The following is an 18,504-nucleotide window of genomic DNA, read 5'->3' as shown; positions in this document are numbered from 1 at the left end:
TTACAGAGAGGTTTCTATCCACCAGCAGGGAGAGGTTCTGGAGCAGCCACCAAATAGAAGTTGTGGAGGGCAAGTGACCAAATTCATTTTAAGAGAGAGATGGAGACATGCCTGAGTAAGATTGTATGACGGGGCTGCTTGTGATGGTGGAGGGTAGGGCTCAGCAACACTGGGTTCCACTTCCAGCGTATGTCTTATCCGGAAGGGATTCTTCCCACCCCCCCAGTGTATTCTGGGAGGGTTTTTTTTAATCTCTGAGGCATTGGGTGTGATGTGCCAGGGCTCTGAGGTGGCACTGAGCCATTATCTCTCTTTCTTGGGTGTTTGGCTGGCTAGTTCTTGCAAACATAATCAGCGTCTAACTGATCATCATGTGGTGGTCAGGAAGGAATTTTCCGCCCTGTCAGATTGGCAGGGACCTCGGGGGGTGTTCGCTTTCTTCTCCAACATGTGGTGCGGATAACCTGCCATGATTTTCTGGGTGTATCTCAATCACTTCCCTGCCATTGACAGATGCTGCTATGTTTTTAACTGAGTTAAACAATCTGCCAATGGCTTGGAAAAATGTTGCCCAACTCTGCCCTCAACTAGGTTGGCCACTGATGCATTCCTAGAATACCGGACATTCTGGTACTTCTGGGAAAGCTGTGGCCCTATCCACCAGTGTGACCTTGCATGCCTCCAAAGTCCGTGATACTGGACAAAACCACATCTGGTTTTCTCTCAGTACCAGACAGGGGACAAGACCACAAAGAGGGGACTTGCGAGGGCCTGACATAGATGAAGATGGAGGTGCTGTAGCCAATGGTGACCACAGTGAAATGAGACGCACAGGTGGAGAAAGCTTTCTCTCTGTCCTTGGCAGAAGGGATATGGATGATGGTGCAGATAACATACATGTAGGAGATAACCATCAGCAGCAGGGAGCCTAGCAACACAGACAGCGAGATGATGAAGTCAATGAATTCCACCAACAAGATGACGGCACAGGCGAGGTATAACAAGTGGCCATGGTAGCAGAAGAAATGGTTGATGATGTTGGGGCCACAGCAGGGCAATTTAAATTTGATCATGGTAGGGACCAAGATGGAGAAGAATCCCTGCATCCCTGATCCCATCACCAACCAGGTGCAGACCTTTCTATTCATGATGGTGCTATAGTTCAGTAGGTAACATATGGCCACATATTGATCTCAGGACATCATGGCCAACAAAACATTCTCTAAAATACCCAGCAGGAAATAGAAGTAAGACTGAGCCAGGCAGCCAGAAAAGGAGATGGTATTCCTCTGATAGGAAGTTCTCCAGCCTAGTTTCTTGGCCAGAACATTCTCCTTTCAGTAGCTATGGGGCTGCGAGTCAGAAATAGCTTTCAACCAGCTCCTCCTTTCACCATGCACATTCACAGTGCAATCTGTTTGGCGTGACTCCAACCACTTCAAAGGCTGATGCCTAACTGAGAACTAAACTCTGTGGTTGATAACGCTGCCACTTTATTTCCCCCGAGGGCGAGTAGGTGGACTGAACTCTACTGAGCTTTGGAGTCCCTGGTGTGAGGATCTGAGCCGCGGTTTGATCTCTTGCCGTGCACAATAAATCAGCACCCAAATGTACCAATGGTAAGAAAAGTTAGAAATACTTCACTGCAGTCAACTGATTTCCCTCTCACTCATCCTGGTGTAAATCAGGAGTAACTCCACTGGAGTCAATAGGGCTGATTTCCCAGTCATTCATCTCAAGGTAAGTCCATGGTGTTACAGTGACGTGTGTCTGGTTTCAGGGAGAGGAGATTCAGGCCCTTTGACTCCAGCCTCTGCCGCATCCTCCACCCCCTGAATGTTCTTACTCTAGTCCCCGGCTGTGTCCTTCCCTCTGCCTCACACAGCTCAGACCCCCAAACAAAACCTCCAGCCCCTAATACCTTTCCTCCCCTCTCACAATCCTCCACCTCAGAAACACTCCTGGGCCTCGTTCTCTGAGATTCCCCTTCCCATGGCTCAGAGCCAATTCTCCACCCAGAGTTCCTGACTCAGCTTCCTCAGAGAGGTAACTGGTCCTAACCTTCTCCTGCCTATCTGTTACTATCTACTGCTTTAACAGTGGCTGTTAACCTCAAGAAATGCTTTTGGTTCAAATAAAGGTTTGACCCGATCCAAGTGTGTGGGCCACAATGTGCTATAGAAAATCCAACAGTTCCCTCCGTACCTCATGTGGAGAAGATTTGTGAAGTTGGGTCTTCCACACTACAAAAGAAAGCCCTAATCATTGGATTATGGGATGGTCTGGTGTAGGGCTCTTTCTCAGTCTTTGATGTTGAAGCTGCTCCACTATGTATAAATAAGAAACAGAGACATGAACTTAGCTCTTGTACATCCTAGGTGAAGGCTCAAAACACTAGGCTTTAGAGTCATCCTCATGATCTTGTCCCTGGCCCAATGATTATTCATTGTCATTCACAGTGGCAATTCTTAGCTCATCTCACGTGCAGGGTCTGATCCAATAGGAGTGCTCTGAAGTAGCTCAACTCCACACAGGGGACAGCAGGGGAACTTTAGCTCAATTGTTAGGGTGCTCACCTGGGATGTGAGATACTGTGGTTCAGATTCCCTCTCCGGGTCTCTAATGTCTCAGGTGAGTGTCTTAACAAGTGGGTTAAAAGCTATAAAGCACTGCTTCTTCTCCCCCGGGCATGTCTTGCAAAAAACGACATAGTTACCTAACTCCAGGAGAGGATTCACAGCTGCAAATCCCAAACAAAACTAGGTGCCTACCTCCAGCCGAGATTTAGGAGCAGGCTTAAGACACATCCCTCTCATTGGCATCTGGCTTTGTCTAATTTAAGCATCTCCCTGCCTAGCATGATGGCTTTTGTGGATCCCATTCTTAGGTGCCCGTCTCTTCCCATTCATTGTATAGGGATCCTGGGTGCCTAAATCAGGACTTGTGGATTCCACTGGCAATCTTGGTGTCTTAAAATTAGGTGTTCCCACACATTGCAATGCCTTAGTCTGTTTGTGGATCTGGGCCTTGGACACCCAATGAAAATCAGAAACAAGACTCATAGACTCATAGACTCTAGGACTGGAAGGGACCTCGAGAGGTCATCGAGTCCAGTCCCCTGCCCTCACGGCAGGACCAAATACTGTCTAGACCATCCCTAATAGACATTTATCTAACCTACTCCTAAATATCTCCAGAGATGGAGATTCCACAACTTCCCTAGGCAATCTATTCCAGTGTTTAAATACCCTGATAGTTAGGAACTTTTTCCTAATGTCCAACCTAAATCTCCCTTGCTGCAGTTTAAGCCCATTGCTTCTTGTTCTATCATTGGAGGCTAAGGTGAACAAGTTTTCTCCCTTCTCCTGATGACACCCTTTTAGATACCTGAGGTTAGGGACATAGGATCCCTCATCCTCCATGTGTGTCGTTACCCCTAGGTTACAAGTTATGAGTCGAGTTGGCAGAATTGATTTCTTAAAAAAAATTAATTTTGAGCAATATTATTGAAGTTTATTTTTAAGCTCCCCCCCAATTTTTATTGATTTAAAATTTCAGAGTTTTGCAAAATCAGGGGTTTTAAGCTCCTCCCCAACACCACAATGTTTATCTTTTTAAATTTTCAAAGTTGCACGAAATTATGGTGGAAGGGATCATACAATAATTGTTTAATGACAGTAGATGCTGACTTTCAAAAAGTTAAAGCTTTACAAAATGTTATAATACACATTGTCAACATCACATGTGAAAATATACATAGTAAATATCCTTAAATCAAACTGTAATCAGTTCTCAAGTAGCATTTTTCTTACTTTGTCTATCTGTCAGTTTTGATTATCGATGGCAATATTTTTTCATCGGTTTGTGGGTGTTTGGTGAAATCGACATTTATTAATATTCACCAATAAAAACTGAATCCCTCCTAGCCTAGTTATGAGGGAAATCATCCTTCCTCCCTCCACTGTTTTGTGTGGATTTCGGCATGCTCAGAACCAACCTACCAGATCAAGTTCCACAGGAGAAAGAAGTGCAGCAATGCCTATGTTCACTTGGTTTGAGGATCCGACTGGGACTCAGACTTGAGAGGCAACCAGGCACCTCAAGTGAGGCAGCAGTGTGCATGCCTAGAAGCAGAAACATAAGCACTTAGGGGACTTTTGCAGCAAAACTTTAGGCATTGAGTGAATTAAGGCACTTACAGAGTTAGGCAACAGCTAAGTGGGGGCATGGAGGATCTCAGTGCTGCCTAAATTTTGAACGTAGGTGTCTAAAGTAGTAGCGTTGTGTTAATTAAGATGGAATATGTGGGCCCAAAAAGTCAAAGGTGTTACCATAACCCTGTCACTGTCCAACATCAAACAATGTTAAACAAGGTTCAGGGTTTGACACACACAGGCCTCAGCCTGCTTAATCCAATGGCAAACACACCATTAAAATCCTTTTAACCTTTTATTAAAGATACAGAAAAGAAGAAAGCACAGTTAAAGCATTTGAAAGGTAAGGTATTAAATAAGGTTTTCACATTGACAACGTCCCTCGCTCCCTGTCCATTTAGCTGAAAAAAGTTTTAGAAGGGAAAAAAAAACCAACCACCCTCGTCTGTCAGTCTCTTTGATGGCATCAAAGACAATAATAACTGTCCTTTGAAGGGAAAGTGAAGAAATTAGTTGAGATGGGCTGGAGCTATTATTGTTAAAGTTCCTCCAATCCCATTTCATTTGAGGCAATGGTTGAGACTTAACCTGTTTATAAAATTTATTAGTGAACTTTCCATAGTTAATTCCCAAGCAGGCAAAAATGATGGGTCCAATTGTCACAGCAGTAGTTAGACACCTAAATGCTTTTCTGGATCTGCGTCTTAGCGCTAAAGGAGCTGCCCTGAGCAAATGGAATACAAATAATTAGAAGTGAACATCTCGTGTTTCCCAGACCAGTGCATAGCCCACTGGACTATGCTGCGTACCAAAGAAGTGTAAGAAATACAACAATTATATGGTAGGAGGCACATGAAATGAATGAAATTGCACCTTAAAGGTCTCTGCCATCACAAGTGAGTCAATGACATATGGGCAAAGGCTAAAACATTCTGAAAGATACCAGTAGTTGGGTTCACAGATGGTAACCTAGTTAAAATTTCCTGGAAAGTGTCATGATTTTTTATCTTTCCATGTACATCTCAAAAAGTGGCTCTGGGATTCTCCAGTGAGTGGATCCCCTAGGGTACCTGTGATCATTAAAACTAATCAGCTTCACCCAGTTGAGGCAGACCTACTTCACAGAGAATGGCAAGTAGTTTGTGAGACCAGAAGAACTAGAGTTAACATATGAAAGTAGAATTCGCTTAGATGCGACAAAACCCACTGGACAAGTTAAAAGATCCTGATGTTGCAGGTGCTGTTTGAGGGCTTCTTGCGGCTTGACATGAAGGGAAAAACCAGAATGATTACTACTTTTCAGTATCCGAAGAAGTTCAGAATAAACTACTTTATTATTTAATCCAAAAGAGCAGGGACTAGAATTTAAAAAATTACTCTACAAGAATTTGTTTTACAGTAGTTGGTGATAACTGAGGCACAGGGCTCAATCTGTGTGTAGCCAGCTTGGCCTTATTGTATCTTCCTAACATCACAGACCTAGACTAATGTGAGTAGCTGTTCTGCCCCTGTCATAAACAGATAGCTAAGGGTTAATGTCTCTTTCACCTGAAGCACCTGACCAGAGGACCAATCAGAAAACCGGATTTTTTCAACTCTGGGTGGAGGGAGTTTGGTGTCTGAGTCTTTTGTCTGTCTGCCTGCTTTCTCTGAGCTTTGGAGAAGTAGTTTCTACTTTCTAGTCTTCTGTTTCTAAGTGTAAGGACAAAGAGATCAGAGAGTAAGTTATATGGTTTCTTTTCTTTGGTATTTGCATGAATATAAGTGCTGGAGTGCTTTGATTTGTATTCTTTTTGAATAAGGCTGTTTATTCAATATTCTTTTAAGCAATCGACCCTGTATTGTATCATCTTAATACAGAGAGACCATTTGTATGTATTTTTCTTTCTTTTTATATAAAGCTTTCTTTTAAGACCTGTTGAAGTTTTTCTTTACTTCAGGGAAATTGAGTCTGTACTCACCAGGGAATTGGTGGGAGGAAGAAATCAGGGGAGATCTGTGTGTTGGATTTGCTAGCCTGATTTTGCATTCCCTCTGGGGGAATAGGAAAGTACTTTTTGTTTCCAGGATTGGAAACAGAGAGGGGGAGTCCCTCTGTGTAGTTTCACAGAGCTTGTGTCTGTGTATCTCTTCAGGAGCACCTGGAGGGGGGAAGGGAAAAAGGATTATTTCCCTTTGTTGTGAGACTCAAGGGATTTGGGTCTTGGGGTCCCAGGGAAGGTTTTTCAGGGGGACCAGAGTGCCCCAAAACACTCTAATTTTTTGGGTGGTGGCAGCAGGTACCAGGTCCAAGCTGGTAACTAAGCTTGGAGGTTTTTCATGCTAACCCCCATATTTTGGACGCTAAGGTCCAAATCTGGGACTAAGGTTATGATATGGTGTAGCAGTGGTGGGATATAGACAGAATCCAGAAGCCAGTAGGAATATTATATTTTTCTTTTCTCGGCTAAGGGCTTTTTAGCAGAGAGAGAAACAGTTGGTTTTAAAAGGGAACCAGAGAGAATTTTCTTTTCTGCTCTCTCTGGCAGTTTGTGGCTTGCATCTTAAGCAAGAAGCCATTACCAGACTGTTAAGGGTCTTTTGTCACACAATAGCACTCCCATTGAGAGTCATTACCAGCACTATATGAATGCAAATAAAGTGTTTTTTCAGGTTTACTTAACATTGAAAATTAGCTAAAGGCACTGTTGCTAGGCAGACTTCAGGAGGCAACAGAGAACCTGCAGTTCAGAAGATAAACACCGGAGGGCACCCCAACACAAGAAAACAGAAAGCATGACTTCTAAGGCAAAAATTGAAGCCGAAGAACAAATCAAAGACGCTGAACACAGGCGACAACTGGAAATAAAACAAAAAGAGATGGAGATGAAAGAAAGAGAAGAACAGATCAGAGAGGCAGCCTACCAAAGAGAACAGGCAGCCTACCAAAGAGAACAGGCAGCCAAAGAGGCAGCACACAAAAGAAAACTAGAAGAAGAAGAGGTGGCCTACCAAAGGAAACAAGCAGAAGAAGAGTTGGCCCACAGAAGGAAGCAAGAAGAAGAAGAGGCGGTCCACCACCGAGAAATGGAAAAACAACAAAAAGAAATGGAAAAAACAACAAAAAGAGAATGAAGAGAAGGAAAAACAGAGAAAACATGAACTGGAGTTGGCAAAAGCTGGGCTGCATGTGCCAGCCAACCCTAACAACCCGGCGCCAATTATTGCTCCACAGCACAGGAAATTTCCCACCTACAAGGCAGGTGATGACACCGAGGCCTTCTTGGAAAATTTTGAAAGAGCCTGTCTTGGGTACAGCATTCCCGAAGACCAGTACATGGTAGAATTAAGGTCACAGCTCAGTGGACCTTTAGCAGAGGTGGCAGCTGAAATGCCTAAGCAGCAAATGAATGACTATAAACTTTTTCAAAGCAAGGCCAGATACAGAATGGGGATAACCCCAGATCATGCCCGTCGGCGCTTCAGAACCCAAAAGTGGAAACCAGAGGTGTCATTTCCCAAACACGCCTACTACATTGCAAAAAACTATGAGGCCTGGATAACAGGAAACAACATTCAAAACTTGGAAGAACTGCACCTCCTCATACAAATGGAGCAGTTCTTGGATGGTGTTTCCTGAAGACATCACACGGTACATACAAGATGGAAATCCCAAAGATATCGCTGAGGCGGGGGGAAATTGGAGCCAAATGGATGGAACTGGCAGAAAGCAAGAAAGCTACTGTCAAGGGGAACGATTACCCCAGGGGGCACACAGACCATAAACCCTACAACCGAGGACAGCCAAAGACCCCACATACCACCCAAGTAAAGCCACAGATACCCTACCCTTCAACCTCACCAGTCTCCAGTAACTCACCTCGGCCCAGTGACCCATCAGATGGAAGATGCTTTAAGTGTAATGAACTGGGACATATCAAGGCCAACTGTCCCAAGAACACCATGCGAGTGCAATTCATTACACCACCATCACCCCAAAGATCCCCAGGCCCGGATGCCTCTCAAATACCCTTGGAGCGAAGGGAAAATTTGAGAGTGGGCGGAAAGAAGGTTACTGCGTGGAGAGACACGGGGGCACAAGTGTCAGCTATCCACCAATCCTTCGTTGACCCCAAATTCATCAACCCAAAGGCCAAAGTTACAATTTACCCCTTCATGTCACAAGCTGTAGACTTGCCTACAGCTCAACTGCCTGTCCAGTACAAAGGCTGGTCAGGAATGTGGACTTTTGCAGTCTATGACAATTATCCTATCCCCATACTACTGGGGGAAGACTTGGCCAACCAGGTGAGGCGGGCCAAGAGAGTGGGAATGGTTACACGTAGCCAAACCAGGCAAGCTTCCAGACCCATTCCTGTTCCTGAGCCGTCCACAGAGGCCCCGTCTGTGTTACCAGAGACCCAGGCAGAGGTAGTGGACCCGGATTCCATGCCTACCACTGAAACAGCCACAGCATCTCCAGTCCCAGGCCCGGAACTGGAACAGCAACCAGCACCAGCAAGTGCAACCACATCTTCAAACTCAACGCCAGAGGGCGCCAGCGAGCCAGAACTGGCAGAAGCAAAAGACAGCCATACCCAAAAGGCTCAGCCACAGCCTGAAATACCCTCAGGTGCACCAGCGGAGAGCGGTTCACCAGCAACGGAAACAACCCCATCACCTACATCGCTTCCAGAGGGACCAAGCCCAAGTCCACAGTCTGAGGAAGAACTGGTGACCCCAGCCTCAAGGGAACAGTTCCAGACTGAGCAGGAAGTGGATGACAGCCTTCAGAAAGCTTGGGCGGCAGCACGGAGCACCCCACCGCCTCTCAGCTCTTCTAATCGATCCCGGTTTGTTATAGACCAAGGACTTTTATACAAGGAAATTCTTTCTGGTGGACACCGGGAAGAATGGCAGCCGCAAAAACAGTTGGTGGTTCCAACTAAGTACCGGGGGAAGCTCTTAAGCTTAGCCCATGATCATCCCAGTGACCATGCTGGGGTGAACAGAACCAAAGACCGGTTGGGGAAGTCCTTCCACTGGGAGGGGATGGGCAAGGACGTTGCCAAGTATGTCCGGTCTTGTGAGGTATGCCAAAGAGTGGGAAAGCCTCAAGACCAGGTCAAGGCCCCCTCTCCAGCCACTCCCCATAATTAAGGTCCCATTTCAGCGAGTAGCTGTGGATATTCTGGGCCCTTTCCCAAAAAAGACGCCCAGAGGAAAGCAGTACGTACTGACTTTAGTGGACTTTGCTACCCGATGGCCAGAAGCAGTCGCTCTAGGCAACACCAGGGCTAACACTGTGTGCCTGGCCCTAACAGACATCTTTGCCAGGGTAGGTTGGCCCTCTGACATCCTTACAGATTCAGGGTCTAATTTCCTGGCAGGGACCATGGAAAAACTGTGGGAAACTCATGGGGTGAATCACTTGGTTGCCACCCCGTACCACCATCAAACCAATGGCCTGGTGGAAAGGTTCAATGGAACTTTGGGGGCCATGATACGAAAATTCATCAACGAATTCTCCAATAATTGGGACCTAGTGTTGCAGCAGTTGCTGTTTGCCTACAGGGCTGTACCACATCCCAGTTTAGGGTTTTCACCATTTGAACTTGTGTATGGTCACGAGGTTAAGGGGCCATTACAGTTGGTGAAGCAGCAATGGGAGGGGTTTACGCCTTCTCCAGGAACTAACATTCTGGACTTTGTAAGCAACCTACAAAGCACCCTCCGACACTCTTTAGCCCTTGCTAGAGAGAACCTAAAGGATGCTCAAGAAGAGCAAAAGGCCTGGTATGACAGACATGCCAGACAACGTTCCTTCAAGGTAGGAGACCAGGTTATGGTCTTGAAGGCGCAACAGGCCCATAAGATGGAAGCATCATGGGAAGGGCCATTCACGGTCCAAGAGCGCCTGGGAGCTGTAAACTACCTCATAGCATTTCCCAATTCCTCACTAAAGCCTAAAGTGTACCATGTTAATTCTCTCAAGCCTTTTTATTCCAGAGACTTACAGGTTTGTCAGTTTACAGTCCAGGGAGATGATGCTGAGTGGCCTGACGGTGTCTACTACGACGGGAAAAAAGACGGTGGCGTGGAAGAGGTGAACCTCTTCCACCACCCTGGAACGTCTGCAGCGGCAACAAATCAAGGAGCTGTGCACTAGCTTCGCCCCATTGTTCTCAGCCACCCCGGGACGGACTGAACGGGCATACCACTCCATTGATACAGGTAATGCTCACCCAATCAGAACCCCACCCTACCGAGTGTCTCCTCATGCCCAAGCTGCTATAGAACGGGAGATCCAGAACATGCTACAGATGGGTATAATCCGCTCATCTACCAGTGCATGGGCATCTCCAGTGGTTCTGGTACCCAAACCAGATGGGGAAATACGCTTTTGCGTGGACTACCGTAAGCTAAATGCTGTAACTCGTCCGGACAACTATCCAATGCCACGTACCGATGAGCTATTGGAGAAGTTGGGACGTGCCCAGTTCATCTCTACAATAGACTTAACCAAGGGGTACTGGCAAGTACCGCTAGATGAACCTGCCAAGGAGAGGTCAGCATTCGTCACCCATGCGGGGTTGTATGAATTCAATGTCCTTCCTTTCAGCCTTCGAAATGCACCCGCCACCTTCCAGAGGCTGGTAGATGGTCTACTAGCTGGACTGGGAGAATTTGCAGTTGCCTACCTCGATGATGTGGCCATTTTTTCAGACTCCTGGCCCGAACACCTGCTACACCTGGAAAAGGTCTTTGAGCGCATCAGGCAGGCAGGACTAACTGTTAAGGCCAAAAAGTGTCAAATAGGCCAAAACAGAGTGACTTACCTGGGGCACCAGGTGGGTCGAGGAACCATAAACCCCCTACAGGCCAAGGTGGATGCTATCCAAAAGTGGCCTGTCCCACGGTCCAAGAAGCAGGTCCAATCCTTCTTAGGCTTAGCCGGATACTACAGGCGATTTGTACCACACAACAGCCAAATCGCTGCCCCACTGACCGACCTGACCAAAAAGACCCAGCCAAATGCAGTTAAGTGGACTGATGAGTGTCAAAAGGCCTTTACCCAGCTTAAGGCGATGCTCATGTCTGACCCTGTGCTCAGGGCCCCGGACTTTGACAAGCCATTCCTAGTAACCACAGATGCATCTGAGCGTGGTATAGGAGCGGTGCTCATGCAGGAAGCAACAGATCACAACTTCCATCCTGTCGTGTTTCTCAGCAAGAAACTGTCTGAGAGGGAAAGTCACTGGTCAGTCAGTGAAAAGGAATGCTATGCCATTGTGTACGCCCTGGAAAAGCTACGCCCATATGTTTGGGGATGGCGGTTCCAACTACAAACTGACCATGCTGCACTAAAGTGGCTTCATACTGCCAAGGGGAACAACAAGAAACTTCTTCGTTGGAGTTTAGCTCTCCAAGATTTTGATTTTGAAATTCAACACATCACAGGAGCTTCTAACCAAGTTGCTGATGCTCTCTCCCGTGAGAGTTTCCCAGAATTCAGTAGTTAAAAAGTGTTCTTAAAATGTAGAAGTCTGTTAGTTATATACTTAGTGGTATATGTAAAGGTGCATGTGTTGTAGTAATCTGTTTATTTTAAAGTTCTAGAAGGAAATCGCCGCCAGTGAGCTTCCCCACTGTCTGCAATTTGGGGGGCGTGTCATAAACAGATAGCTAAGGGTTAATGTCTCTTTCATCTGAAGCACCTGACCAGAGGACCAATCAGAAAACCGGATTTTTTCAACTCTGGGTGGAGGGAGTTTGGTGTCTGAGTCTTTTGTCTGTCTGCCTGCTTTCTCTGAGCTTTGGAGAAGTAGTTTCTACTTTCTAGTCTTCTGTTTCTAAGTGTAAGGACAAAGAGATCAGAGAGTAAGTTATATGGTTTCTTTTCTTTGGTATTTGCATGAATATAAGTGCTGGAGTGCTTTGATTTGTATTCTTTTTGAATAAGGCTGTTTATTCAATATTCTTTTAAGCAATCGACCCTGTATTGTATCATCTTAATACAGAGAGACCATTTGTATGTATTTTTCTTTCTTTTTATATAAAGCTTTCTTTTAAGACCTGTTGAAGTTTTTCTTTACTTCAGGGAAATTGAGTCTGTACTCACCAGGGAATTGGTGGGAGGAAGAAATCAGGGGAGATCTGTGTGTTGGATTTGCTAGCCTGATTTTGCATTCCCTCTGGGGGAATAGGAAAGTACTTTTTGTTTCCAGGATTGGAAACAGAGAGGGGGAGTCCCTCTGTGTAGTTTCACAGAGCTTGTGTCTGTGTATCTCTTCAGGAGCACCTGGAGGGGGGAAGGGAAAAAGGATTATTTCCCTTTGTTGTGAGACTCAAGGGATTTGGGTCTTGGGGTCCCAGGGAAGGTTTTTCAGGGGGACCAGAGTGCCCCAAAACACTCTAATTTTTTGGGTGGTGGCAGCAGGTACCAGGTCCAAGCTGGTAACTAAGCTTGGAGGTTTTTCATGCTAACCCCCATATTTTGGACGCTAAGGTCCAAATCTGGGACTAAGGTTATGATAGCCCCCCTTTCTGTTTATTTATTTCCTTTTCTTGTTTTTCTTTTCCCTCTTCTCTTTCCTTTTTAAAATATATTTTATCTCTGTTTTGATAAAGTTTTTCTTATATTTTCATTTTCCCTTTTTCCTTTCTCTCCTTTCTTTTCTTTCACTCATCTTTTTTTCTTCTTCTTTGTTTTTTTCTTTCCTGCCTTTTTTTTTTGTTTCCTGTATTTTTCTCCTTTCCTTTTTATTCTCTTTCTTCATTTCTCTCCTTTCATTTTCACCCTCTCCTTTCCTTTATTGCTTTTCTCTGTTCCTTTATTTTAATTTTACTTCTCCTTTCTTTTAGACTCATAGACTTAAGGTCAGAAGGGACCATTATGTTCAACTAATCTGACCTCCTGAACAACGCAAGCCACAGAATCTCACCCACTCACTCCTATTACTTGTTTTTTCTTTCCTTATTTTTAAGGCTAGTCCAAATATTTCTATCAAAACTGTTTTTTGACATAAAAAAATAATGGGTTTTCAATTAAACTAAAACCTTTGTGGTAAGTGTCTGCTTTCTGAGGACAATTTTTGACTTTTCATTAAGAAAATAAAAACCAGAAATTTTGAAGAGTTTTCAGCTGAAAACTTTTCTTTTTTCTTCCCCTCTCTCCTCCACACCCCCAAAAAAGTAAAAAATTTGCCCAGGGAAAGAATTCCACCCAGTTCTGCTCTTCTTTATTTTTTGAGCTTTTCTCTTCTCCACTTTTCTTTCCTCTTCTGTTTGCCATTTGTTTCCTCTTCTCATTGTCTTCCCTTCCCTTCTCACATTGACTTGTTGTTCTTCCCATCCCATCCATTGCCCACAAGATAAATTTTTATTTAATGTATTGTTTTTTTGTCGTCTTCACTTTTCTTATTTCACCTTTGCTTTCTTCCTCTACAGTTTATCATTTTTCCTCCTTATCTCTCTTCCTTTTTTTTTTATGTTCTCTTCTGATCTTTTCTTTCCTCTTCTCTACTCTTCTGTTTTTCTACTTTTCTTTTCTCCTGTTCATCTGACACATTATTCTCTATTCCCTCCATCCTCCCTCTACTCCTCACAGATAGATCCAATGTAGCCATGTGGAACCAAACGAACGTGACCGAATTCATCCTCATTGGCTTCCTCTACTCCCGCCCTCTGGAATGCCTCATTGCTGTTGGCTTCTTGGCCTCTTACTTGCTGATCTTGTCTGGCAATATCATGATCATCACCATCATCCTCTTAGACCGTCACCTCCACAGCCCCATGCACTACTTCCTCTGGAACCTCTCCTGTTTGGAGATCCTTATTACATCTTCTGTCATACCCAAGGTGATTGCCAGCTTTCTGACAGGTGACAGGTCCATCTCCTACCTGCCTTGTATCACTCAGTGCTACTTCTACTTCCTTTTGGGCTGCAGTGAGTTTGTCCTTCTGGCCGTTATGTCCTATGATCGCTATGTGGCCATCTGCAACCCACTGCGCTACACCATGGTCATGAATGCTCAGCTCTGCTTCCAGCTCGTGGTGGGGTCATGGGCAACGGGGTTCCTGGCCACCATCATCCCCACCATCCTGGTCATCACCCTGCCCTTCTGCAATGCCAACCAGATTGACCACTTCTTCTGTGAAAGCTTGGCCTTGGTCAAGCTGTTCAGTGTGGACACGAGCTTTGTGGAGCTGCTGAGTTTCATGACCTCCTCCGCCATCCTGCTGGGCTCCTTGATCCTGACGGTGGTGTCCTACACTTGTATTGTTGCCACCATCTTCAGGATAACATCCCACTCAGGACGCAACAAGGCTTTCTCCACCTGCTCCTCCCACTTCATCATCATCACCATGGGCTATGGCAGCTGCATCTTCATGTATGTCCGGCCTTCTGGCAGCGAAATCTCGCTCAACAAGCTGGTGGCCCTGCTCAACACAGTGGTGACCCCTCTCATGAGCCCCTTCATCTTCAGCATGAGGAACCAGCAGATGAAAGATTCCCTGAGGACAGCCTTGAAGAGAAGCATGAACTTGTCAAGGAAGCATATTAACTTCTGAATGGGTTTTGTGAGGGGAAAAGAAGGGGAAATTAAACAAGAGTAATAGTTATAGTACTCTTCTAAGTTATAGTACTCTCCTAAGAAGTGGTAGTTCCCTGTTCAAATCCCTTTTCTCCTAAGGCAGAGGGGGAAATTGAAGCTGGATCTTTCACCTTCTAGTTGAGTACCCAAATGGCTGAACTAAGAGTGATGAATGAGGCATCCTTCTCACTCCCCAGCCCTCTTGCAAAAAACACCTTTGATGCCTTACCCCAAGAAAGTGTTCACAGCTGACTGATAGACACCTCCCTGGAATCTCCCATTGGCTAGCCTAGATAAGAAACCCCTGAGCATGCTGGCTTTTGTCAATCCCATTTTTAGGTGCCTACCTTTCCCCTTTCATTGTATAGGGAGTTGGGTGGATAAACTGAGGCTTTGTGAATCCCTGTGAATTTCTAGGTACTAAAAATAAGCTGCTTCAATGATCAGCACTGGAACATCTATGTCCCTTTGTGAATCTAGCCCATGTTGTCTTGGTCTATTACTGGGGATCCTGGTTGATCCTGAAATATGAATAATAAATAGTAAAGACTATGAAATAAATGACAGTTATGTAGGAGTGATTATCAGGTACACATATTGTGCCAGTGCGATGGTGCAATCATGGTGAAATGGACTGTGCATCATTATCTCTCTCAAGCTAACTCATCAAAATATGCGACAAAGAGTCCTGTGGCACCTTATAGACTAACAGATGTATTGGAGCATAAGCTTTCGTGGGTGAAAACTCACTTTGTTAGATGCATGTGAATATTCACCCATGAAAGCTTATGCTCCAATATGTCTGTTGATCTATAAAATGCCACAGAACTCTTTGTTGCTTTTTACAGATCCAGACTAACATGGCTACATCTCTGACACTTGTCATTGAAATAAATGACTCATCTATTTACCTATTGACTCTATCTATTCAGGTGGTGATTTTCAAAATAGATTGAAGATGCAAAAGTTGTCAACACTTGACTGACCAGAGGTCAGGATTCTGACCTAGATACCTTCTCGGTTGAGTCTGGGGTTTGAGGGTCCCACTGACCACAAGGCCCCACCAATTGGCTCATGCTCCCTTGGGACATGCATGGAGCCCTAGATTGAGACCGATAGACACATGGGAGTGTGGGTAGGATGCAGGAGGTGTCATGGGGGCTGGAGATAAAACCAAACACTCCAAACGCATACCCTGGGAAGCGTGGTTTCAGGAGATATTGACAACTGTGATTTCTGTATTTCAGTGCTGATTGGTCAAGGGGAGAGGAGGAACTACCACCAAAATTCCTGCCTGTGCCCCAGAGCAGATGCTCATTGGGTGCAGGACCTACATTATGCCCCCCTTAGCACTTCCCCAAACAAGTCTCTTAGCACTGGCCCCTGACCAACCAGCATTGAGGGGCAAGAACCAATTTTGACATCTAGAGTGTGAAAAGTTTGAGGGATGGGTGTGAAGAAATTTGTCAAGGTGTACAAGATGTGTATTCCATAACTACAGTGACAGCCCACTTGGAATTTCACAAAATTCTAACTGAGGAAGCTCTCAAATGCCATTCAAATCAATAGGAGTTGGATGACTGTGAGTCTTCGCCTTCATGTTTTAAAGGAATCATGTCCCAGAAAAAAGAATCTCTTTCTTTAGTCCTTTCCAGTCTGTTGAAAACTGAGACTTTCTTCAGGGGAATGAAACCAGTCACAGACTCTGTCCACCAGTCTATGGTCATTCGATCATTTTTGTAGACTTTGATGATATGGCTAAAATATTAAAGGCTAAGACTGTCAGTCACCCAACTCCCCTTGGTTTTGAATTGCATTTTGGAGCCTAAATCCACTAGGATCCTTTGAAAATCCTAGTCTACAAACGTGTATAAAGTGATATCCATGCTCAGATGATCCAAACAGGACAGGGAATCTATTGATCTGCCCATAATAAGGGTATAATTGAAAATTTGGTCCCTTCTCTGAAGAGCTGTCAATTAAAGAAGACAGTTGGCCTCCACAGAAAGGAAGAGAGAGATTATGAAGTACATACATACTCAGAACCAGCTCCCTGATGTGCCCTGTTCTTTAAAAATCTTGACTCTCATCTGCCCCCTCGCCACCCACCCAACACACTTTAATTGCTACATCCACTCCTCTCCCAGAGCTAGGAACTGAATCCAGAAAAGCTGATACTCAGCTACCTGCTATAAACAGTCAATCTTCTTGGAACAGACTTCTCTCAGGTCATTGGAGAAGTATCCTTACTATGTTATTCACACACATATTTATAAATTGGGGGAGGGATAGCTCAGTGGTTTGAGCATTGGCCTACTAAACCCAGGGTTGTGAATTCAGTCCTTGAGGGGATCATTCAGGGAACTTGGGTAAAAATCTGACAGGGGATTAGTCCTGCTTTGAGCAGGGGGTTGGACTAGATGACCTCATGAGGTCCCTTCCAACCTTGATATTCTAATGCAAAAATCAGAGGTTTTATTATTCATATACCACCTCTTCTTAATAATCATGATTGGCAAAAATCACTGTTAACAAAAGTTTATCTCTAAAGTCTGAGACTGTTACCATCAGTATCATAACTTTGTCAATTTCAAAGATCTGATGTCTCAGAGGAAGGTGAAAAAAACGTTATAAAACAAGGCAATAATGCAACTCTGCACAGGAGGATAGAGTTCCTCCAGTGACCCATCAAACAGCTCAGGCTATGGCTGAAGTGCTGACAGTTCCAGCACTCTGTCCCAATAACCTGATTCAGCCCTGCCCTGGGGAGCGTGCATCCATGTGTCCCAGGCTAGTTCAATGTCCGTGACTTGTCCTCTGGGAGCTGGTCTGAGAACCACTGCATACATTTCACATGAGACAACAAGCAGCCATCATGTGGTAACAAATTAGAGTCACGTCTGCCAGGGGATAGATCTGAACTGGAGATTTAAAAATCAATGGTGGGAAGAGCTGACATCCCTGGAGGATGCTGTCCTTGGCTTTCTGTAGATCTATTACAGCATGGAAATGACACTGTGAATTTCCCTACACACACTCTTGACCAGTGTGCCTCAACTCTTTCTTTAAGAAGTCACTCTAGGGATAAGAGGGGAGTTAATAACTACCCATGGTCCAGTGAGTTCTCAGCTCCGTCCTGAGAGTGCCAAAGGGGGTGGCGGGGGTGGAGGGGCAATTTGTTCCCAGTTGGATGTTGAGATCATGATGAAGTGAACACCATATCTCCTTAAAGACTAGTCAAACTTCACACCAGTTCCACCAAGATCTATGCTTTTGAGATCACTGGCAATTAGTGCTAAAAGCTTTTGGCCTACCTATCAGTTATATTTGTTCTTGACATTTGTAGATACAATTTATACATCCTTGTTACATGTCCTTCAGGAGCCTGTTCCTAAGAAGCTTAAATAAATCATCTAGGCTCTAAGGTCTCAGACCCTTATTGCAACAAACACATCTTAATCATGATGAAGAATATGTCTACTGTAAATGCTTGGAGAACTGAGAGTAAACCAATATTCTGACCTTGATCAACAAGAATGATTGACATTGCAGTTTGGATTGAACCATCTCTGAATTTAATGGTAGTTTCTTTATTGCTGAGTTGATTTAATTGATCAAAGTGCTTACAAACAGAATACAATTAAAAATTCTCTCAGGCACTCATAGTCAGAAAGAACCCTGGGGATTTTATCCCAGTAGTCACTGAACAGTACAGAAAGGACTGATGTCTGAGATTCACTAGCAGAGAAGCTTCTTGGTCAAGATAAGTCAGT

The 18,504-nt window shown here is 44.7% G+C and overlaps 2 protein-coding genes across 2 annotated transcripts; one reads left to right on the top strand and one right to left on the bottom strand.

Annotated features, from left to right (window-relative positions):
• Positions 1 to 749: 749 nt before the first annotated feature.
• Positions 750 to 3,422, bottom strand: LOC127032150 (olfactory receptor 49-like; the record flags this gene model as incomplete). Its single annotated transcript, XM_050919163.1, has 2 exons — positions 3,388 to 3,422; positions 750 to 1,155 (listed from the first exon to the last, which is right to left on the bottom strand). Coding segments are annotated over exons 1-2 (441 nt in total), but the record flags the coding sequence as incomplete, so codon positions are not given.
• A 10,195-nt stretch (positions 3,423 to 13,617) lies between these two features.
• LOC127032511 (olfactory receptor 49-like) lies at positions 13,618 to 14,708 on the top strand. Its single transcript, XM_050919820.1, has one exon. It carries the CDS (start codon positions 13,761 to 13,763, stop codon positions 14,706 to 14,708), a length of 948 nt encoding a protein of 315 aa, XP_050775777.1. The 5' UTR covers positions 13,618 to 13,760.
• Positions 14,709 to 18,504: the final 3,796 nt, after the last annotated feature.

Source organism: Gopherus flavomarginatus, chromosome 12 (genome assembly GCF_025201925.1).
Source record: "Gopherus flavomarginatus isolate rGopFla2 chromosome 12, rGopFla2.mat.asm, whole genome shotgun sequence".
Taxonomy (NCBI): Eukaryota; Metazoa; Chordata; order Testudines; family Testudinidae; genus Gopherus; species Gopherus flavomarginatus.
Note: the sequence above shows the minus strand (reverse complement) of the source record. Positions and strands in the feature narration are given on the sequence as shown.

Coding starts and splice junctions, on each gene's coding strand:
- LOC127032511 (XM_050919820.1), top strand. CDS start 13,761: ATGTGGAACCAAACGAACGTGACCGAATTCATCCTCATTGGCTTCCTC.